Source organism: Xiphophorus hellerii, chromosome 13, assembly GCF_003331165.1.
Source record: "Xiphophorus hellerii strain 12219 chromosome 13, Xiphophorus_hellerii-4.1, whole genome shotgun sequence".
NCBI lineage: Eukaryota > Metazoa > Chordata > Actinopteri > Cyprinodontiformes > Poeciliidae > Xiphophorus > Xiphophorus hellerii.
In genome coordinates, this window is record NC_045684.1 from 8,225,649 (window position 1) to 8,248,825 (window position 23,177).

Here is a 23,177-nt window from a genome sequence, read left to right on the forward strand (position 1 = left end):
AATTTCCCAATTCAGGAGAGATTTACGAAAAAAAAATGTCCAATGGAAATGTCTAGAAATATATGCTTGATATATTATGACAACTTTTTAACGTTAAGATTAATACGACAAATTATTTCGAGCCCACGTTCCTGTCCACACTCCAAGCCAGAGGGTGGCGGTGATGCGTTGTTAGCCACGAAGAAGAAGAAGAAGAAGAAACGGTTCAAAAACCGGAAGCTGCCTACTGCGCATGTGTTGTTTCTACAGATTACTGTGAGTAAATGTGTGTCTCTTTACAACGTTTAGCGCAAATAAGCCTGCTAAGCTTTGACCCTGTGCGTGTTTCTGGTGCTATCTGGCATCAGACGGGTGTTGGTCGTTAGTTCCGCCTATTTGAGATTCATTTTCGGCGGCATGAATGTTGTTTTTCCGACATTTACGGAGCTGTTTAGCGGGAACTTGCTAGCTACTGGTCGCTAATGCTCGCAGATGAAAGTAGCTGGTGATTGAGAACAGGCTGGATTATCCTCCAGGTTTACATACGTCCGCTAAGACCAGGCAGTTCAGCTAAACCCGGAAATAAAATGAAAATAACCGCCAGTCTCGCTTCTTTCGTCATTATTTATCGTATTAATCCTGCTGCTATTAGGAAGTTAGACGCTAATTCCAGTCAAAAGGCTGATTTCTGTGTGGTAGGGTGTCATACTTACTTATGATAACCGACTCGACTTGTTTACAAATTATCCTTCTACCAATAATGTAACAAATTTGACCAGTTGTGCGACTTTTTGCCGCTGCTATCGACAAGTCGTAAGGACATCGTGGTGATATGAAAGTGAGAAAAAGGGTTGGTTAGTTTTCTAAAAAAAAAAAAAAATCCAGCAATTGTGTCACAACTTTAAAATTGTTTATGTAACTGCCAACTCTAATTTCGTGGATTATTTCAGTCGTTGTCAGGCTCAACGTCTCCATGGCAACGGAACCTAACGTCCACCATCACGAGATAAATCGGAACTACGTACAAAGCATAAATAATACGCGATAAATAAAATAAAAACGACGGTGACGTTCATCTGATGGGTTTTTATATGATCCACTTCCAGTTACTAATGGTTTTTATTTCTGAGTTTAATATTTTTTTTAAGGTTTTTGATACATGGTTGGATTTTTATTTATTTGACCAAAATCTGCCTTTTCAAATAGAAATTGAGTAAAAGGTTGACACTTCTAATATAAAGGCTCAATAAAAATGAAACTTTTTTAGAGATTGTGCACACATTGATTAGAAGATGACAGTTTCAATGTACTGTGCAACTTGAAATGTTTGCAGAAGCAACTTGGAGATTAAGTCATTGAAATCAGACATTAGATGTTTTTTTTAACAAAATAAAGTTAATTGAAAGAAGATGGTCAAGTAGAACAGAGATTTTGTTGAAGCAAATATAGGAGAATAATGTCTGATTGTTAAATATGTATTTTTTCCAAACTTTCTCTTTCATCTTTCTCTGTTATTTAGGATATACTTGTTTGGTAAAATAGAGGTTTTGCTTTCAGTTGCTGTTTATCAACCAGATTTTTTTTAATAAGGAACATTTAGGACTGGAAGTGGAAGATATTTCAAATGTCCGAAATGAAACGCATCAACCAACCACAACAAATAAAACACGGACTAAAAAACACACACACAACTGAAACCGTAAATAAAATGAATTGCGATGCCTCTGTAAACAAAATTACCCTTCAAGTTAATAAACAGGGTGCTGTGGCGGCGCAGGGGCAAAGCATGACCCACGTATTGAAGCCTTAGTCCTCGTGGCGGTGGTCGCAGGTTCAATTCCCGGCCTGCTGACATTTGCTGCATGTCTTCCCTGTCTCTCATTACCTGTTTCCTGTCAAACGTCTTTCAAATAAAGGCCTCTAGAGCGAACCAAAGCTTAAAACATAATAAATTAATAATCAGATTTTAAATTATTGAGCTCATTTTAATTTACCACACAATTGATTATAGTGACAGGGTTAATGCAGCATGCCATGAGGTCTGACAGAGCCCAGCTAATGATGTAATGGTCTGATTCTGGTGCGTTGATGCATCTAAGCATAGTTTGAGTTTGACTTGTGTTCATTCCTGACAGAAATAATGGAGCAGGCAGAACAAAAACAGGGAGGAACGAATGAAGAGGACATAGGAGGAGGAGGAAGAGAACTGGGTCAGAAGTCAGGGATGAAGAGAAGACATGAGGAAGAGGAGGAAACTTCACCCACTAAGAAGCTGGTAGGCTCACTGTCTTAATCTTGTCACCATCTTCTGTAGGGCATCAACTAACGATTATTTTGGTAATCGATTATTCTATTGATTGTTCAGACAATTAATGGGATGAAAAAAAATTGATATTTTACAGATTTTACATTTAGCTGCTTATGCCTTTTTATACAATATTAAAATTATATTAGATAGTCCAAATAAACAATTAAATTCCTTTTTAAAATAAGAAAATGAAAGTTCTACTGCCTAAAATGCAATCTATTAGTGAATTAGAATCAGGTGAGTATAAAAAATGTCGCTTGAAGAGTTTTGGGTAAAACAATTACAGACAAGGATGTTTTTTTTTTTTTCTTAAATGAAAAAATGTATGTTGTTTTGCACAGTTTTGGCTTAATTTCTATCCTTAATATGTTGTTTTTCTCCAGCAAATAGCCTCTTTTTGAATAAGAAAAACATTTTATTGACTATGAAAATGCAATAATGTAACATTATTTTAATGAATTTGAACCTGGTGAAGCTAAAACTGCCAGTTGAGGAGTTTTGACTTAAACATATTTACAAACAAATATGTTTTTATCTTAAATTTAAAATGTTTATATATATATTGTACAGTTTTAGATTCAGTACTAATCTGAGTTTTGTTTTCATCAGCAAATTCCCTGTTTCTGAGTTTGTATACTCCAGTTAATGATTAATCTATATACTTAATAAGTTAGCAATTATTTCAATAATCGATTAATCACATTAATCGTTTCAATCCTAATCTTCTGTGGCTATTGCATGCCTTGTAGTTAAAGTGTCCCACAGCAGTTATTGATCTATTATCGATCGTCCAGGTGAGCGATCATGGTGAAAAGGTGGCGAGTCACTACAACACGCTGCAGGAAGTCGGACTGGTGGTTCGAAGTCAAAGCAGGATCTTCTACATGAGGAACTTCAACAACTGGCTGAAGAGTGTTCTGATTGGTAACTGATCAATAATCAATACTGTCTGGCTAATGAAATAGTCTTCCTCTAGTATGATAAAGTTGGATATAATCAGTCTGGAGATGATTAATTGAAAAGTTGAGACAGACATCGGTTGTCTGAGTTCCATTTAAACCATAATTCATAACCTGGAAACTATGTAATTATGGTGTAAATGAAAAAGAAAAATTAATAAATCAATAGCCAGAGGTCAGCATTTTCTGCTGTGTTTCCCTCACTGGTGGGCGATACTTGAAGTTTTATCTTGATATTTTGTGGTAGTGTTGTATTGGTGATAAAAATAACAATAAGAACTATTTCTTACTTTTTAAGGTAACTGAAGGACTGTGACTCCATGGCAGAGCAATGATGGCCCCACAAACACAAATACTGCTCTTAAAAAGCCCTTTTGTATTCCGATTATTTAGGACACCAGTCACATAAAATGTGACTTTTATCACTAAAATGCACACAATAACTGCATCTAATCATATTTTCAAATTTATTTGTTGATGCATCTTTATTAAAAAAGCAGTGGAGAAAAATAGTGAAAATTAACAATCGGGACAGTTTTAAGATTTAAACATCAAATGGAATTTATCCCGTCAACAATAAATCAAAATCTTATAAGAAATTTATCATGATAAACAATATGATGAATGGCCAATCCTAGTTTCCCCCTTAATTTCTGTAAAGAACTCAAACATTATGTGCAAAACTAACAACCTCTTCATAGAATGGTTTGAGAAAACATATACAGCTATAAATTCAAAGAACTATTTTATTTGTGGGGACTTTAATATTGATCTGCTAAATGTCAACAATCACAAATTGACGGAAGAGTTTATTAATACCACATGTAGTCTGAGTCTTTTCCCTCAAATTACGAGACCTAGTAGAATCACAGCTAATAGAGCTACATTAATAGATAACATATTTACAAATTTAATAGACAACACCATAAGTGGATTGTTAGTTCATGACATCAGTGATCATTTACCTGTTTTTGTTGTTTGTGATATCTGCCACAAGAAAGTAATGACTAAAAATAGTCCAATCAATAAAAGATTAAGGACGGAAAAAACTATAAATGCATTTAAAGAAGATTTATCTAAACAAACTTGGGAGTCAGTACTAAAAGAAAATGACGTGGATGAAGCATATGATAATTTTCTGAATATTTTCAAATTATTATATGACAAAAATTGTCCGATTGTAGAGTTTCCTTCTGAAAATAAATATTTTGATCATCCATGGATCACAAAGGGATTGCAAAATGCCTGTAAAAAAAAGAAAAAGCTATACAGAGATTTTATAAGGCATAGATCAACTGTGGCAGAAAATAAATATAAGAAATACAAGAATAAACTGACTGTTGTTTTAAGAAAAGCAAAACAAGATTACTATAGTAAACAGTTGGACAGAAATAAAAATAACATTAAAGGTATTTGGAATATTTTAAACAAGGTTATTAGAAAAAATATTAAACATGTCAGTTATCCACAAAACTTCACAAACAGTGAAGATAAACATTTAAATAATATCGAAGAGATAGTTCACAATTTTAACAAATACTTTGTGAGTGTGGGCCCAAAGTTGGCTGAGAAAATACCGCAGCCCACAGGACATGAAATATCAAATGATGCATTAGTGAGAAACCCAGATTCCATGTTTATTACAGCAGTGGAGGAAAACGAAATTATAGATATAGTAAATAAATGTGAAAATAAAAGGTCAACTGATTATGATGGCATCGACATGATAATAATTAAGAAGGTGATTGTGGAAATTATTAAACCGCTAACATATATCTGTAATCTGTCATTTCAAACAGGAATATTTCCAAAAAAAATGAAAATTGCAAAAGTAATCCCACTATATAAATCGGGGAATAGACATGATTTCACAAATTATAGGCCTGTTTCATTACTTCCACAATTTTCTAAAATTGTGGAAAAAACATTTGTTGTCAGACTAGAAAGTTTTCTTAGTAAACATCATCTACTGACTGAAAGTCAGTATGGATTTAGGTCACAAAGATCCACAGCAATGGCAGTTATGCATTTAATGGAAGAGGTGACCAGTGCTTTAGATAAAAAGAAACATGCTGTTGGGGTATTTATTGATTTGAAAAAAGCATTTGACACAATTGATCATGATATACTACTCAGAAAACTTGAGTGTTATGGTCTAAGAGGAGTAGTGTTGCACTGGATGAAAAATTATCTCAGCAATAGGCAACAATTTGTGCAGTTGGGTAATTTCCAATCCTCATGCTTGGATATTGTTTGTGGTGTCCCTCAGGGCTCGGTATTGGGGCCAAAATTGTTTATTTTGTATATAAATGACATATGTAAGGTATCTAAGAAATTTAACTTTGTACTATTTGCTGATGACTCAACCATCTTTGGCACGGGTGAAGATTTAAGAAAGATGTTGTTTGAAATGAATCAAGACTTATGTAAACTGAAGGAGTGGTTTAATATTAACAAATTGTCACTAAATTTAGATAAAACAAAGTTTATGTTGTTCGGTAAGTGTAAAGAGAAGAGTGATTTAATAATACAAATTGATAATATGATTGTGGAGAGAGTGACTGAAATTAGGTTTTTGGGAGTACTGATCCAAAACAAGATCTGTTGGAAACCTCATATAAGATATGTCCAATCTAAATTGGTAAGAAGTATTGCAGTCCTTGCTAATGCTAGAAAATATTTAAACTCCTCTGCCCTATACATTCTGTACTGCTCACTTATTTTACCTTACCTAAGTTACTGTGTGGAAATTTGGGGCAACACTTACAGAACGTTACTACAACCATTATGCACATTACAAAAAAGAGCCATTCGCTTAGTTCATAAGGTTGATTTTTACTGTCATACCCACAATCTATTTATAGATTCTTATTTATTGAAATTCACTGATTTAGTAGAGTCTCAAACTGCACAGATTATGTTTAAAGTCAGAAATAAAATATTGCCAGAAAAGATTCAACAATTATTTTCCGATAGAGTGGGGGGATATGACTATAGAGAAAACCTTAACTTCAGAACTTTGAAGGCTCGTACAACAATGAAAACATTGTGCATTTCGGGGGTTGGTGTGAGGATCTGGAATAAACTCTCTAAAGAGCTGAAGCAAAGCCCAAGTATGAGACATTTTAAGAAAGGTCTCAAGGCAGCTATTATTCAAAGTTATAAGGAAGAACAAGGGGGATAATCCTGGTTGGGAACCAAAACTTTAGGTAGGATGTCATCAAGTAGGTGGCATGTCGGCGCAGGTGTGGGTAAATATATAAAGGTATGAAAATAACAGTGTATTTTGTCTATAAGCAGATGGGTGTGTATATGGGTGTATATACGTATATATGTTTGTATATGTAAATATATATATATGCATGTGTACAGATGTGTATGTGTGTGTATGCACTATTTTCATCTAGCTGAGGAAATCTTATTATACTTATTATTTCCTTTGTCAGAAAGGATATCGGACATTGAAAATACTGTGATAAATTACAGCTGGAAAAGGGGTATGACTACATAAGTTATACTTCAGCATACTCCTTTTCAGACTCATAATCACCAATGTGATGTGTTTTTTTTAATTGTTTTTGTTTTTTTCTTTTTTAAAAGAAATATATTATGTACTTTGTGTCGTTTACACTGTCGGTGAAAGGTTTGTCTGAAATAAACTAAACTAAACTAAACCTCGTCCAAAATCTCCCTTTTAAAAATGCTTTAGTTTAACTGAACAAAAACATTTATCACAAAAAACCAGTAAAAAATAAAAACTTATTCACATTTCCATAATAATTAGGACTCTTTGTTCGTAATTAACTAGGCACTGACAAAACTTACAGAACAGTTTTATATTGTTTCATAAAATTTCCTGGTCCTTAGCCTTCGAGTTATTTATTTCTGGATCCCGTCTGAATCTTTTGCATCATGGAAACCACAGGAACCGACGTTGGGATGTTTATTTTCCTTCTTCTCCGCTAACAGGGGAGATCCTGGACCGGGTACAACGAGCAGGGAGCAGGAATGTGTCGGTGTTGGACCTCGGCTGTGGGAAAGGAGGAGACTTGTTGAAGTGGAGAAGAGGAGGCATCAGTCACATCGTCTGTGCAGGTAACCACTCCTCACAGACTGACCTCTGACCTCTGGTCTGACTTTTGTCCCAAAATGGAAAGACAATCTTCCCCACGGTGGTTTCGCGTCTGGGAAGTTATTTAATCTGTACATTTGAAAACAAAAATTTGTGTCCACCACAACTTATAACTTTGTTTTAAATGAACATGTGTAAAAATCCTTAGAATAAATCCTGTTTATGCTGCTGCAGGGCTGCAACTAACGATTATTTTATTAATCAATTATTCTATTATTATTCTGACAATCGATTTAGTTGAATAAAAACATGGGCACATTCTGCAGATTTTTTTATTTAACTATTTAGGCCTTTCCTAGCAGGTTTATGGTCAAAAATGCTGTTAGTTTTGTAAATCAATCTTATATTAATTTAATCAATTTCTGACTCATTGAAGTGTGAATATTTCTCTTGTTTTATTAATTATAACTATTATCAGCTGGAAACGCAATAGAATAGAAATATCTTTTATTGGCCGAAGTTCAAGTAATAACTTGCATAATTAAAGGTAATAAAAATAAAAACAAGATTAAGACACTGTAAAGTAACAAGAATTTTGCAACATTAGAAAAATAATACTGTGCAGTTATTATTAAAAATAACATATTCAGCTAAAAAGTAATATGCAGCCCAGTAGGAGCATTTAGAGAACTAAATGCATTAACATATGTGCATAAAAAACGACAGAGTATTTAAAAGTCGTGTCAAAAGTGCAAATAAAAGCAGAGTTATAAAGACTTAGTGGTGGTTAAAATGTTTTAACTTCCTGCTTGGAGGAAGGATCTGAAGTAACGTTGCTTTGTTCACCGAGGATGTCCTCATTCCCACTTTTATCAGTTTGTTTCTGTTTTGTTTTTCTCAGATATAGCAGAAGTGTCCGTGGATCAGTGCCGGACTCGGTACGAAGAGATGAAAAGGAAAAGTCATTCCAACGAGAAAATCTTCAGCGCTCAGTTTATCGCCTCCGACTGTTCGAAGGTAGATCTGTGCAGACGTGATTAGTTGAAAATGTTAATAGAAGCAGTAATAAGATCAGTTTCCCTTTTCCTGGTGCAGGAGGTTTTGTCGGAGAGGCTGGACGACCCTGAGCTGAAGTTTGACATCTGCAGCTGTCAGTTTGTGTATCATTACTCGTTCGAGAGCGAGCAGAAGGCGGACATGATGCTGAGAAACGCCTGCGAGCGTCTCAAACCCGGAGGCTTCTTCATAGGAACCACGCCAGACGCCTATGAGCTGGTGTAAGAGCAACGGCTCCTCCATCTACTGTACTACACACATAACATTTAGTTTTTGTCTTAATTGTTTGTTTTTTGATGTTTCCAGTAAACGTCTGGAGGCGTCAGACTCCCTGTCGTTTGGAAACGAAGTCTTCACAGTTTCCTTTGAGTCCAAAGGTTCCTATCCGCTGTTCGGATGTCAGTACCACTTCAGCCTCGAGGGCGTGGTCGATGTTCCGGAGTTTCTCGTCTACTTTCCTCTTTTTGAACAGTAAGATTTAATTATTATTAAAATTAACATTGGAAAAAACATATATTTTTCTTTCTAAATCTTCTAAATTCCCTTTTAATGCTTCTTTCTCATTAGTATTTGCTCAGCTAAACTCTACTCTGATCCATTACAGTTGAATATGGTTGTCATGACAACATGACAGGATGTGGTTTTGTGCGACACGCAGAATTTTCTCGGTTTGGATCGCTCCGTCTTGCTCTCTTTGAATTTTCTCATCAGCCGTGAAGCAGAGAAATGTCGGCACTTTGTGTTGCTTTCGTTGTTGACAGTTCGTTCAAAATCCAAACAGATTTTATAAAGCAGAGACAAAGTGGCATATTCTGTCAACTACACTGCAAAAACACAAAATCTTACCAACTTTTTATGCCTAGTTTCTAGTGCAAATATACTTGCACACCTGAAATAAGACAAAGCTAACATAAAAGTAACTTTTCAGCAAGATAGACAAGTTTTTTTTTTTAAAAGTAAATATGCCCTTAATATTGATTAAGAAAGTACTAGTTCCACTGGCATTTTTTCACCTATTTCAAAATCAACTGGAACTGAGCTGTTAGCCAGTAACTCTAGTCAAGCCCAGCCCGTCACCTAGCAACCGGCAGTTAATTTTACATATAACATGACATTTTCCCTTATTATAGGTGAAATAATCTGCCGGTGGAACAAGTACTTTCTCATCTATATTAAGGAATTATTGACTTAAAACACATATTTCTCGCTGAAGCGTCACTTGTAAGTTAGTTTTGTCTCTTTCTCAAGTGTACGAAGATATTTGCACTAGAAACTAGAATAGAAATACTTAAGATTTTGTGTTTGTAGTCGACACACAGAATATGCTAGCCTAAAAGTTGACTAGTTGGTGCATGGATAGGATAGGATTTGTCCAGGCGGAGCAGTTTGCACAAATTGCAGGATTTGTTTCGACAGTAGCAGAATCTCGACAAAGTTTAGAAAGGCACTTTCTCCTGCGTTTCTATGACATCACAGCGACTAGTCAACATCGACTCAACTTTCCTCATATTGACCTCAACTTTAAAAGATATAAAGTCATGCAACCTCTAGACAATCAGTGACCAGCTGTCTTCTGACGTCACGTTTTCATTTTCTCGCCTCAGCCCATTGAGCAGAGACTGTACCACGTCTCTAACGGAAAGCCCTGAAACGGTTTTGAGCTGAGTTGTTACTCATGGAAAAGTTGCTTCAGATTTCTCTAAAAACTGTCAAACTTGCATTCCAGCATGGCGAAGCGGTACAACATGCGCCTGGTGCTGAAGCAGAGGTTCTCAGAGTTCTTTGAGGAAAAGGTGAAAAAGGAGAGTCACCGCAGCCTCATGATGAAGATGATGGCTCTGGAGGTAAAACTGTGGATCTCCTGTCAATCATAACACAAATGGCAGAGGAAAACCTTCAGCTAACTATGATGATTCCCATAATTGTGACAAAAACTTTGAATGTTTTTTTTTTTTAAACTACATTTTATTTCTACAAATTAAACTGGTTCTTTGGTGTTAGCTTTAAAAATGAGAAACAACATTCCTCAGACATTTATAGAAACAAAAACAGTTCCTGCTCAGGCAGGACTCTCGTTTCCAGTCTGTACATGGATGTCAAATAACAGCAACAAACAGAAATGTCAGATTTTATGTAAAAATAAAAAATGTCATGCAGTCTCCAAAAAGGTCAGACACTGAATGCATCATGACCAGCACAGACTGAGACCTGCCTGGTTTCAAATTATTTGTATCCAGCTAATTCAGATGATCTGACGCCATTTGTCTGTTTTCAAAAAAGGTTCCTGGATTAAAAGCCCCGTATTTATAAGTAAAGGTAAATCTTGTTTGTTGGAAGGAAAAAACTGTTCTCGCTGAGCAAAGGAAAAAATAGCTTTTTTTTCCCATCCATTTAAAGCTGGAAAATGAAGAAACCTCACCAATAAGTTTTATTATATTTTGTGTTTTTCAGAAATAAGTGTCTCTCCTTGTACGGCAAGTCCTTATTGCATTTAATGAGCTTTTTTCTACAAATGTTACAGAAGAAAATTTGCAAACATTTTTTTTTTCTGAAAAGTTACTGGGGAAGAAATAAAATAAATTATATATATATATACTTTATGTATATAAAATAAAGTATTACAATATCTTTTTTTAAAAATTGTTTTTGATGCTGGAAATTTGCCAATCGTTTTTAAAGATCTGCTATTTGTTTCCATCTTTACGTTTTAAAATTAAGAAAAAGGTTTTGCATAAAAGATGATTGATATATTTTCTTCTATGGGATGAAAATATTTCTAGAAAACTAGATCTATATAGTTTCTATATAGATCTATATATAGACATAAAAATGGAACAGTTTTCAACCCATTGACAAGAAAATAATTTCTAAAAAATACAGTTTTCAGTTTTTCAAAGAAAAGTTAAGACTTTGTTTTCCTAACTGCATTTTTTCTCCTATTGTTTCCGTTGTGATGGGTTTCAGCCTTTTCCCTGTGACGATGGAGGTCAGCAGGCTACCGACAACAAGGAGCAGTACTGCCATGCTAAAGAGCACTGCGGCAGACCTGGAGTTAGAAGGCCAGTGGTGAGTTGCCTTCAGCTCTCAGCTCCTCCAATATGCTTGATCTAACTCTGTTTTCTGTGTGAACAGGGAACCCTGAGCAAATCTGAGTGGGATGCAACCAGTAAGTTCAATTATATTATATTTTGTGCTACATTTTCTGATCAAGAAACATAACAAAAGGTCAAAGTTGTTTTTATGAAGGTGACGTCTGAGCAGAATAATGACTGTAACTCCCTCTTTTGTTTTGTGCAGGTATCTACTTGGTGTTCGTGTTTCAGAAAATGTCCTGATACTCAAAAACAAGCTCCGCCTCACAAACTAACCTCACCTGTTACTCAGCTTGTGTCTGTACAGTTTCTTTTTCTGTTGTCATTTTTGAATATTTTTTTTTTTATAAAAGTGTAAACTTGCTGGAGAAATTAAGTCAAGCTGGAAAAAAAAAATTAAATCAGTTGTTCAGTCCTATTTATCGGATTTTTCATGTGGATAGAATCGTTGTACACAAAAGTCTTATAGCAAAAAACCGTTTAGAGAGCAATAATTGTCAACTGATGAATTGTAAGTCCTGAAGTTGTATTTGTTACAGAGCTGATGCAATATTTAAACGCAACGCTGCGCTGAACAACGACGTCAACACCATAAGAGAAATATGACAGTGTGCTGAAGGCGAAGTGCCTGAAAGAGCAGGAGCTTCTTAAAGAGACAGAGACCCAATTTCAAGGCCGCATTTTCACCACATCATGCAAAAGCAATAACTTTACTAATAACTTTTAATTCTTACATTATTTTGTAAGATTTTAACTCTTTTTTTTTTTTTTTTTTTACAACGCATCACCTCGTAGCGGTTTACTTAAAGTCCCACCACATGATTTCAACCACGTTTAGGGTTGGACTTTGACTGGGCCCTGACAGAACCATATGTTTTTATTTTTTACTTTCCTTGATTTGATGGTTCTGGAGAACATTTAGCATCTAGGTCCCCAGGTCATTACACCGCCACCACCGTGCTTCACAGTTGGTCTGAGATTTTAGGTGTTTATTCAAAACTTCGCCTCTTTTAACCACACACTTCACTTAATTCATCAGTGTGGTTTCGCTCAATTTTTTAAAATTTCTTTTTAGTGTTTACAACTGTTGATCAGTAGCCGTTACAGCGTTAAATTCCCATTGTCTTTCATCATGAATAAATATTAAATGTTTTAAGAAGCATCTTCACTTCATGCTGGGCAGGTGAAAATCCATGTTTTCTTGCATCCAGGTGAATTTGAATATATTAGAATATCCTCAAACACTTTGAGTAATTAAATTTAAAAAGAGAAACTTGGTTATTTCTGCTACTTTTACTTATTTTGTCTACCATGTTTTCCTTCCACTCAACTTTCCATCAATATACTTGTAATTTTCTACTGGAGAATTGCCAGTTCCGCAGCAGTCTCCATTGTCATAGATAACATTTTGCTTTAAACATTGTTTTTCCTGAACTTTGCTTGGTTTATGGTGTTATAATTAAATGACAAAAAAAAATTAAACCATTTGTGCATAAAGAAATTACATTTCACTTTTTGAGTCACTTAAATGAATCATCTTTCAGCGATAATCTAATTTATGGAGATAAATTTGAAACAAAGTTCTGCCATAGCAATATACAGTATGTGCTTTTAACCAATATTATACTGACCCCTAGTGGTAGATAATGGTAAAAAAAAAATTCTTTTATCTTGGAAATCCCAATTAATGGGAAAAAACATGCATGGCCACTTGACCACAAAAACCTTAAAAATGAGCATTTTTTGTGAGTAACGTTATTTATTCTGTCTTAGCAAAAACTGAAATACTGACTAAACCTCTGCAGTTTAATAAATGTCGTCTGTCTTGTATGATTTAAAACGAGGAAGTCATGATTACCTGAAAATGACGTAGACATAAAACAGGAATCTTTTATGCGAGTCTAAAAATACCAAGGAAATCTGTCGGACATTTTTGTGTCTGGTTACTTACTGTAAGTGTGTTCTGATAATGTGGTTAATGTAGTTTATCGAAAGCATTTCTTATGCAGCTTTTGACATATTTTTAACCCCAAATCAAAACTTATCACACTATTAATTAGTGTTTTTTTTATGCTGATTTATTTATTATCTTGACAGATTGGATCCCAATTGGCCGGTTGGATCAGGAAGTGTTGGCTTACAGAAGCTTGTCTCTGTTTCTGTGACAGATCCCAGCAGCTGCTGGTGCGTTCATGTGCCAGCTGCTATTTTTAAACCAGCTGGTTCTGTAAACACGGATGAAAACTAAAACACTCAATTACATAACAAAGTTACCATAAAACAAGATGTCAAATCAGAATAACTACAGGTTCTGAAAAACAAGGCACTTCAGACGCTTCCCTTTTGCTGTAGTTTGACTGTAGTTTTCTGTTTATATAAATTAGTTAATGATTGTGTTGTGTAGTAACTAATTACATTTACTCAGTTACATTCACTTGAGCAAATTTTTGAAAGAAAAAAAAGTTATTTTGATCTTTTAACTTTTACTTGAGTGAAATTTCAGGATGCTCCACACATTCTGAGAAACTTTATTGAATGAAAAACAAAAACAAACATTTTAACCAGACGCAGACACACACCTGCAGGTTTTGTTAAAGTTTCAGAAGCTTTATATTGAAACAAACATTTTCTTTTGCCTGACTTTTATTTTTACTTATATAAATTATTGTAATTTTAACTTTAAAATGTTAACTTTATATTTTGGTCCGTCTGATTGTTTAATTTTTAAATATTAAATGATTGATCATTTGATCACTCAGCACTTCATAAGCTTTTATCCAGATACTTTTTTACTCAACTAATTTCTTGGATGGCTACTTTTTATCTTTACTCCTGAAGCAGGTTCTATAACCATTACAGATGAATCAACTTTTGTTTATATTATGTTCAAAATAAATACTAATGTGAAGCAAAAGTTATAGAAATGCAAACAAAAAGTTTGCTTTTAAGCAGCTGATTTAGCCAAAACAGTGATGTTGACCAGATGTTATGTCTTTATGTAATAAAGTGACAATTACGTTCGACTTGTTAGTTGAAAGGAAATTATTTGAAGACAGATAAAGTCTCTGAATGCCTCCTGCTTCTTGGTAAGTGATGGTTCATGACACTTTCCTAATAAAAATAGAAGCTGGGCCAAACTTTAGTGGCAGTAGCCCAGGGCCCCATTTTGGGTGGGGGCAAAGACTTTTATTTTTTAAATTCCTGCTTGTTTTTCAGACATTGTACTTTCTATAAGAGTCATAAGCTCATACCAGGTAAATTATAATAACAGTACTCAAGTATTTGAAAATGATGACATTATAGTATTTTTGGGGATAACAACATGGAGGTAGAGGCCAAAGGACGTATTAAACCTACCACCTTTACTTTGTATCATCAGTTCATGCCTAATTTTGTATAATTGTACCTGTTGAGACACCATAATTTGAGTTTTACCTACTAAAGTACTGTAATTTTCATTAGCAAACAAATTTTACTGTGTAGGGCACCAGAACAGTTTCCACAGCCCTGTAAATTTGGCCCTTGTATCATTTTTTTGAGTTAGTTTCTTTTACACCTATTTTGTTACAAATTCCAATTTTGATTCAAAATTTGTCAAAAATATTGTAATGTTTCAAATAAAAAGCATTGAATGACCATTTGGACTCGCTTTTGCCCTGCTTACAGCTGATCATAAGCTCTGCTATCTGTGATGAAACATGACCCGCTAGGGGTCATCGATGTCAGAGTAAGATGACCGCGTTGGAAGCCTGGGATGACTGAAATACTTTCCACCGTCATGTTACGGTTTCCTCTGTCTGTTTTAGAGGCTACAGCTGCAAGTGTGAGGTTAGAAAGCAACACGGGGAGAGAAATCTCCAGAAATTCAGGCAAAAAAAATTTACTTATTGCAATTATTGAATCTTTTATATTTGAAAAATGTCTGGTGAAACCTCTGAAAGGAAACCTTCGACCAACAAGAGCCTCAGGAAGCTGCACGCTGTGAGCATGGTGTGCAGCCTGACGAGCGGCTGGCAGCGGTGGGTGGCGGAAAACGAGAAGAAACAAGCCGGCGAGCCGAGCGGCTGGGCACCGTCGTCCCATGATGAACCAGAGGAACCCAAAAAGAAATGGGCCCCTAAAAAGCCTCACTCTACACAAACCCAACCAGCTTTGGAGACACTTTCAGAGACTCGAACATCTCCATCTCAAGAAGCGCCCAGCAATGACGGCGTTCAGACCTCAAACAATCAGCCATCTTGCATCAAAACAAAGCAGGTGGTGAAAACCGTGTCCAGCGGCGTCCAGGAGAAAATCACAGGTGTCTTCTTCTTCTTCTTCTTCTATTTTAATGGTGGTTGGCAAACAACCTAAGCTGCTTTACCGCCACCTTCCAGATTTGATCAGATTATTAATGTAAGAAAATATTACTATTACCAGAGTTGGTAGTTTCCAAACATTTTACTCAAGTTAAGTAGCACTACTTCAACATAAAAGTAAAAAAGATAAACGTCCAAGTAAGAGTAAAAAAAAAAGTGTTTGGTAAAAAGTTGTTGGGTAAATTGTATTATTAGTATTATCAAATATTCGTTGTATCATGTAGCCTTGTAGTTACATTTAGAAAATGTTTCTGTGTGTTAAATAACTTTGATTCATTCCTGAGGCTTCCCTGGGAAATAGGGGTGACAGCTACTCTCAGCAGCTGTTGCCCTGCAGGACTTCCTACAAGACAGAGGTGTTAGTTGCTCCCAGCAGAGGTTTACAGTCCTGCAATAAACTCTGCTCTGTGCTACAAAGCCGTTGCTTTGAAGCTATACAACGTGTCCTATTCGACGCCGTGCCTGGAGCAAGAAGGATTTAGATTGTAGATAACATGTGTTTAGTTTAGTGATTGTCTTTTAGCACTGCAACTAAAATGCTTTGACCCCACCCCTTAGAGTTGCAGTGCTCAGTGTGAGAGGGTTCCTAAGAGCAATAAAAGAGAGGAACAGACAGATGTGTTTCAGGGCAGTTTGGAGATTTGTAACTGAAAGCACATCTCTGTCTGCTCTCCTCGCGAGAAACAAAGAATCTAACTCTCTTGTCTTTCCTGTGTTTGTTTAATAGGTATTTAGACCTGACAAAAGTGTACCCAAGCACTGAGTAACTGATCAAATTATCAATTATTTCATATTTAAAAATTGCACAATCAGATGGAATAAAATCTCAAGTGAAGTATTTTAAGGAGAGTAATTCATAAAAGTAACAAAAAATAACAAAATCAGGCTAAAGAAAACCTTTCCTAATCGGCTTCTTCCAGTAACAAACTTATAAAACTGGAACAAAAACTGCAGGCGTGTGTCTGGTGAAGTTTTGGTTAGAATGTGTTTGTTTTTCATTCAGCTGGTAGAGAATCCAGAAATTTTACTCAAGTAAAAGTAGCTAAATTTCATGATAGAATTACTCCAGTAAAAGTAAAAAGTACAAAATAGTTGATACTAAAATTACTCAAGTAAATGCATTGAGTATAAATGCTGATTATTACCTCCCAAATAAATTTTTCTTAAAAGAAAAAAACTAAAAATGCTGCTAAAAGCTACATCCAAGTGTTCTTTGAAACAATTCAATTTCTAATTAATACCTCTCTTTTGCTTATTTTACAAAAGAATTGATTGCATAGTTTCTATTTGTCCACAATAATTAGAACGTGTACCATGTTTATTGATTATTTTAAGAGTACTATTTAATTCTTTACATCAAAATCTTCTTAAAGTAATATATTTAATTTTACTACATTTTCTAAATTCTCCAACTTTCTTATGGAACCTAGCTCTTCCCATTTATTCTTAAAGCACAATTAAACTCATTTTTAGCTATCTTAACATTCAAACCAATAGTGTTGATTTTTGCAGCACTTTTAGCTAAATTGTCAGTCAAATCAATTCCTGCAATTCCAGTCTGGGCAGGAATCCATACCATCTTGACCTCTGGAACATTATTCTTTCTCCTGAAAACTGAGTGAATTATATCCAATACACCTCCTGAATTCTTATTAAATCACTACTTTAGTCTGAACAAATTCTAACTTTCTTCAATCCATTGTAAAACCATGAAATTTGACATTAATTCTCCTGTATGCACTGTCAATTTATCTGTCATTCAGGTGTCGGCTTCCTGGCTGAGAAGCTGAAAAGGGAATCTCTTCCTTCGGGTGATGAGATTGACCGCCTGCTGAAGAAGAAGAGCTCCCCGACGCGCCGCAGGAAGTGCTCCAACATGGTTTCCTCTCTGACGAAAAGCTGGAAGCAGATGGAGAATGAGCGGAAACTCGGAAAGGAAGGAGGAGGGCAAGGAGATGCTCACAGCTGTGGGGAAGACAAAGGAGGCAGAGAGAAGGAGAGCGATAATGAGCAGGTTGCTCAGAGACACGGTGAGACGGTTTCAAAGGCTGGGGAGAGGAGCGACTCTGACGAAGACTCAGTGAGGATAAAAAGACCTCAAGTCTCAGTGTGAGTACTGGCACTGTTTCATTTAAACTGGATTTATTATGCAAAAATCACTTTTTTTGTACTTTCATTTGGGTTTAAAAAATGTCCAAGTGCTTAAAAAAACAATCACATTTTTGACAATAAGTTCGTGTTTTTGGTGTCAGGAAAATGAGCAGTTACAAAAACCTCCAGATTGTTGAGTCATACTGTCAGGATCTGTGTTTTTCAGTGTTTATTTAGAGTTTTCCTTGTCCTTGAGTCTCTTCATTGTCCTGTCCTCCCCTTTATTGTTCCCAGGTGTCTCGTTTCTGTGATTACCCTCCATTGTATTTAACTCCACCTGTGTTCCTCGTCGGGTCCTTGTCAATGTCAAGTCTATGTGTCGGTGTGCGTTCAGTCCTTCGTGTTGTCCAGTCAAGTTACCAGTTGCTACCGGCGTTGAGCCCTGGCGTCTGCTCAGTCGTGCTGCCTGGTTGTTTGTGGACTACTTTGGACTTATTTCTCATTAAAACCTTAATTTCTCACATTACCTGGGTCTGCTGCGTTTGCCTCACCACCTCACACCCGCACTGCATGACACATACTGTGTGTTGCCTAGCAACATGTACAAATTTTAAAAATAAACGGCAACAAACTTTTTTTCAAATAGTTTATAAAGTGCAATTATGAATTCTAAATATAATGTCAAATAAATAATAAAGAGAAGCTCAGAGCTCATAGCATAGAATTAGACAGGACAGATCTGCCCCTATCAGGACCAGTAATATGCAGTGATATGCAGAGTACAATGGCTGCTGGAAAAGACAAGTGTTTTGTTGTTCACTTACCACCCAGAAACCACTTGCTGAATTCTTGTTGATTGCCCAGGAGGCTCCACTTCTGGTTTTCAAATATGTATGGTTGGCTAATTGCACATCTGTTTGCAGCCATTTTCATGTAAGAGTGTCAACGTTGATTTTCGTGGTGTGGCCACTAGCAACTTATTTAATGTGACAGGAGGCCCAAAGCAGTTCCAGACAGGCAGAACTAACCAGACTAAAATCTCATTAACTAAGATTGATTTTGTTCAATCCATGTAATGTCTGTGTTTTGTATCGCTCATAAACCTATCCAATTCCTAACCTGTTTAAAAAAGCATAATGGGTCACCTTTTATCATTTCCAAAAACAAAAGCTAGTTTAACATTCCCAAAAGTGCTCTTGCAAATGGTATGTTATAAGCTGTAATACTTCATAAAATCAGTCCAATGAGAAACAAAGAGGTTGTCTGTTTAGATCTGACATCCTCATGTAAAATCTTGAACATCTTATATAAAACAGTAAAGATCTACATTTTTAAAACAAAGAACAATTACTTATATCCTATATATATATATATATATATATATATAATATTAAAGAAAATCTCAAGGTCTTCCTGTTGAGCACTGCTTCATTTGTTCATATTTTAGTGCCTTTTTATGTTTCTGCCTGTTCATAATAAAATACAATATGCCTCCCAGGTACAAAAAGGAAGCTGAGGATGCCAACAAGATAAATGCCCTTTCTAAGAAACACAGCGCTGTTGGAAATCTAAAGAGTCGCTGGCAAAACTGGGCGGTGGAGCACACAGTCAGCCAGAAGCTGAACCCCTTCAGCGAATACTTTGACTATGACTACTCGATGTCGCTACGCCTGCAGAAGGGCGAGGAGGGCTACGGACGTCCAAAGGAGGGCACAAAGACCGCAGAGAGGGCCAAACGAGCCGAGCAGCACATCCACCGTGAAATAGACGACATGTGCTACGTGATCAGGACTATGGCCGATCCGGATCCAGACGGAAAGACCCGGGTCACTTTCGGACAGCTTTTTGACAGATACGTTCGAATCTCCGATAAGGTGGTGGGGATTCTGATGAGAGCCCGGAAACACGGGAAGGTGGTGTTTGAAGGGGAGATGCTGTGGCAGGGCCAGGATGACGGAGTCATTATTACTCTGATGGTCTGATGGTTTACACCTGACATCAGATGAAAGAAAAGGACTGAGAGAAGCCTGATCCATCACTGTAGAGGATCTCAAGAACATATTTGCTGCTATTTTCAGTAGATACTTGAAGATTTTTATGTTCTGTCAGTGTTGTGAGATTATGTGAGTTTTGCAAAACCTGCAATTATTAATGCTTTGACTGAAGTCTACAGAGGTCATTTTGACTGCCATAATCTGCATTATTAGGACCGCACTAAGAATATGGAGTATGGAAAGAATAATAAAATAAAATGGTGAGGACAAAGTCATAAAATTACAAGAATAAGATCATATTACAAGGATAAAGTCACAACATTATGACAATGAAGTCACAATATGATAATAAAGTTGTACAAGAACAAAGTCAAAATAATACAAGAATAAATTCATACTATTTAAACTTCAGTCTCATAGTATTATGACTTTTAGCTCAAAATATTATGACTTTATTTTCATATTTTGACAATTCTCACATGACATACAGTATCCTTGTAATATTATGATTTTATTCTTGAAAAATTATGACTTTGCTCTCATATTATTATGACTTTATTCTCATATTATTCTCTAAATATGATGACTTTAGTCTTGTATGAGATTATTGTGGTAATTGTATAAGTTCATTCTTGCAATCTTATTTTTTCTTAGTATGGAGCTAACACTCTGTCGTAGCATTTAGAGTAGCTCAGATACTTTTTTCTGTGGCACTTTATTTACAGCTTTCTGTTTATCGAGCATACGTAGAGATTGTTAGTGAACCTGTGCGTTCACAATAAGCACTTTTCTTTTTGTCCTGCAGATGCGTAGAATAGAGCAGACAAAGCTGAAGTAATTATTTTCGGACCATGAAACTGGAATCTATCCATTAGACACTAAATCTGACCTGGACTTTCAGAGACACATAAAAATAATTATAAAGACGGTCTTCTATCAATAGTCACTAGGGGATAAATACAATAAGACAACATTTGCACTACAATGTTCTCAAAATGCAACATTTAATGTTTTCTTAGTGCTGTAAGTAAAACCCTCTGAGCCATTGTTTTCCTCTGAGTGCAATCTGTATGTTTTTATAGTCTGAAATTTAACAAAAATAACATGAACAGAAGTAGGAATATTTTTCTTCAACTCTTGCTTTTACAATTTATTTCTACAATAGATTTGACACTGTTATTTAGGGACCTTTTATTCTGATTTTAGAGCATATGATTTAAAGTAAATTCCCACATTCTTTAAGGAAATGTAATTTTATTTCAGTTATTACTTGGAGTTATTCGGCTCATTTTCATATGAATTTATTCCACAGATGGGAACTAAAATGTCTTAATGACGATATTTCTTCATGATTCATGAAAATAATTAACAGTAGTAATAGTTTAAGCACATCGGCGCAAATTGTTTTTCATTTAACAGCTAAGAAAAGGTGGCAGGAGGAGACAAAATAGCAAACAGGTATGAAGTGGGGGTAACGGAGGCAATTACTATTATTTTCTGTTTTGTTTTACAAAATACAGTCAAGAAAGTCGGTCACAACTTAAAATGACATAAGTGTTCCCTCAGTAAGATAAAAAAGCAAAAGAGGCAGGATTTATTTAGATAAAGTGGAAGAAAAGATTTTACGTCTTTCAAAGAGAACTGGCAAAGTATGAGAAATCTTTAGATGTGATGATCGTAAGATCCACAAGGTGGCGGTAATGCAATGACATGAATGAACGACAGTCATAAAATCCCAAAGAAGAAGAAGAAGAAGACAAAGAAAATGGCGCATGGTCTGTTTGGTTGAATGTTCGACTGTTTCTCTAAACGAGTTTATCAACGAGCCGTTAACTGCTGCTGAAGAAACATTCACAGAGTTTAAAGAAATCATCGTCAAGTCGGAGGAAGAGATGGATGATCATCGCAGACTGCTGGATTTCTCCCGGAGGCCCCAGATAATCTTACACCGAATAGGTAGGAACCACCAGCGTTTGGATGCAGGTTAAGGTCTAAATGTCTGCACCTTTCTGTATGAGGATCATTTTAGTAAATGTTCTTTTCCCGTATAAATGTTTTGTTAACCGGTAAATGAACGCAGGAATCACAATTACGCTGTGAAAATGGCTTATTGATGTAGAAATAAAATGACCTTTTTATGGCTTTTCCTCCTTTAACTAATCAAACTTACTTTTGAAAACAGGAGAAATGTGAACAATGCAGCGCAAGGTTAGTAAAGCAAACAGCATGAAACAATAATAGTGTGTTAGTAGCTGTAAAATGTAATAATTTGTAATAAATAAATTGTAGTGGCGATTGTTTGTCAAACCAAACATCCTATAAAAGTTCAGTCAACAAGCCACTGCTGCACTGAGGTGATGCTTCGTACGAAGGTAAAAGAAGTTCAATGTCCAAAAAACTTGAAGATTGCTTTTATAGTTTATTTTTCCAGTTTGATAAGCAAATAACAAAGATCAAACTTTACATTAGTGATGTGTTGAGTAATTAAGCGGGTAAGACAGAGAACTCACCTAAACCTGAGCAGTTAAAGTTTTTATTTTTTAGTAATAAATCGTTGTCCCTGGTGACATAGCGAGTAACAAGCCAATCACAACCCTCTTTTCTTTTTGTTTCTAGTTTTCTTTTGGATCCAGCCATTGTTTCATACAACCAGATTAATCAGAATTTATGTATCAGAATCACAAACATCTTTTACTTGTTTATTCATTGTAAAGCTTCATGTTGTTTTCACGTTGCCTATTTGGGGCCTGCCCATAGCAATGCATAGGGATGCAATCTCTATGCATTGCATGGCAGGCACCTATTGTTCTACACCTCAAAATAACTGCTGCTTAGACTCAAAATAGACAGAATTTTGTCTGCCTCTCTGAGCTGCTCTTTAGAACCACAGTGATGGCAGAATGTCAGAACTACAGACATGGTGAAACAACTGCTATAAACTCATTGCATCTCTGAATAGTGATGCCCCACATGCTACTGACAGCATTCACATTGAATACACATTGAATTAGTATGGCCATTTAATATGAAACTTACTGAAGATTTCAAAATAAAAGCCTTAATATTCTTCTAAGGTTAGTGCACTACCATCGGCAGTGAAATAATGTTAGCCTGCATTATCTTTGCTAATATCTTTGCTGCATTAGTCTTTTAGCTTAAATAAGCTACTGGCTAATTTTCTTACTTATTAGCCATGTTTAGTATACCGAATGGAGTAAGTAAAGTACAGACAACATGCTAGTGATGCCCCACATGCTACTGACAGCAT

At 35.7% G+C, this 23,177-nt stretch overlaps 2 protein-coding genes across 2 annotated transcripts; both read left to right on the forward strand.

Annotated features, from left to right (window-relative positions):
- The first annotated feature begins 177 nt into the window (after positions 1–177).
- rnmt (RNA (guanine-7-) methyltransferase) lies at positions 178–12,977 on the forward strand. The gene is made up of 11 exons (XM_032580500.1): positions 178–255; positions 2,115–2,254; positions 3,082–3,211; positions 7,216–7,341; positions 8,220–8,335; positions 8,414–8,595; positions 8,681–8,845; positions 10,101–10,218; positions 11,339–11,440; positions 11,507–11,540; positions 11,672–12,977. The coding sequence occupies exons 2-11, from the start codon at positions 2,120–2,122 to the stop codon at positions 11,707–11,709; spliced, it is 1,146 nt and encodes a 381-aa protein (XP_032436391.1). The 5' UTR covers positions 178–255; positions 2,115–2,119; the 3' UTR covers positions 11,710–12,977.
- Positions 12,978–15,273: 2,296 nt separating this feature from the next.
- Positions 15,274–21,548, forward strand: abrab (actin binding Rho activating protein b). Its single transcript, XM_032580489.1, has 3 exons — positions 15,274–15,766; positions 17,588–17,933; positions 19,414–21,548. The coding sequence occupies exons 1-3, from the start codon at positions 15,385–15,387 to the stop codon at positions 19,895–19,897; spliced, it is 1,212 nt and encodes a 403-aa protein (XP_032436380.1). The 5' UTR covers positions 15,274–15,384; the 3' UTR covers positions 19,898–21,548.
- Positions 21,549–23,177: the final 1,629 nt, after the last annotated feature.

Excerpts from the sequence above, each read along its gene's own strand:
- rnmt (XM_032580500.1), top strand. The coding sequence starts at position 2,120 with ATGGAGCAGGCAGAACAAAAACAGGGAGGAACGAATGAAGAGGACATA. Across the intron at positions 8,336-8,413 it reads TCGCCTCCGACTGTTCGAAG|GAGGTTTTGTCGGAGAGGCT; the intron begins GTAGATCTGTGC and ends TTCCTGGTGCAG. Across the intron at positions 8,846-10,100 it reads TACTTTCCTCTTTTTGAACA|CATGGCGAAGCGGTACAACA; the intron begins GTAAGATTTAAT and ends CTTGCATTCCAG.
- abrab (XM_032580489.1), top strand. The coding sequence starts at position 15,385 with ATGTCTGGTGAAACCTCTGAAAGGAAACCTTCGACCAACAAGAGCCTC. Across the intron at positions 15,767-17,587 it reads CGTCCAGGAGAAAATCACAG|GTGTCGGCTTCCTGGCTGAG; the intron begins GTGTCTTCTTCT and ends TCTGTCATTCAG. Across the intron at positions 17,934-19,413 it reads AAAAGACCTCAAGTCTCAGT|GTACAAAAAGGAAGCTGAGG; the intron begins GTGAGTACTGGC and ends TATGCCTCCCAG.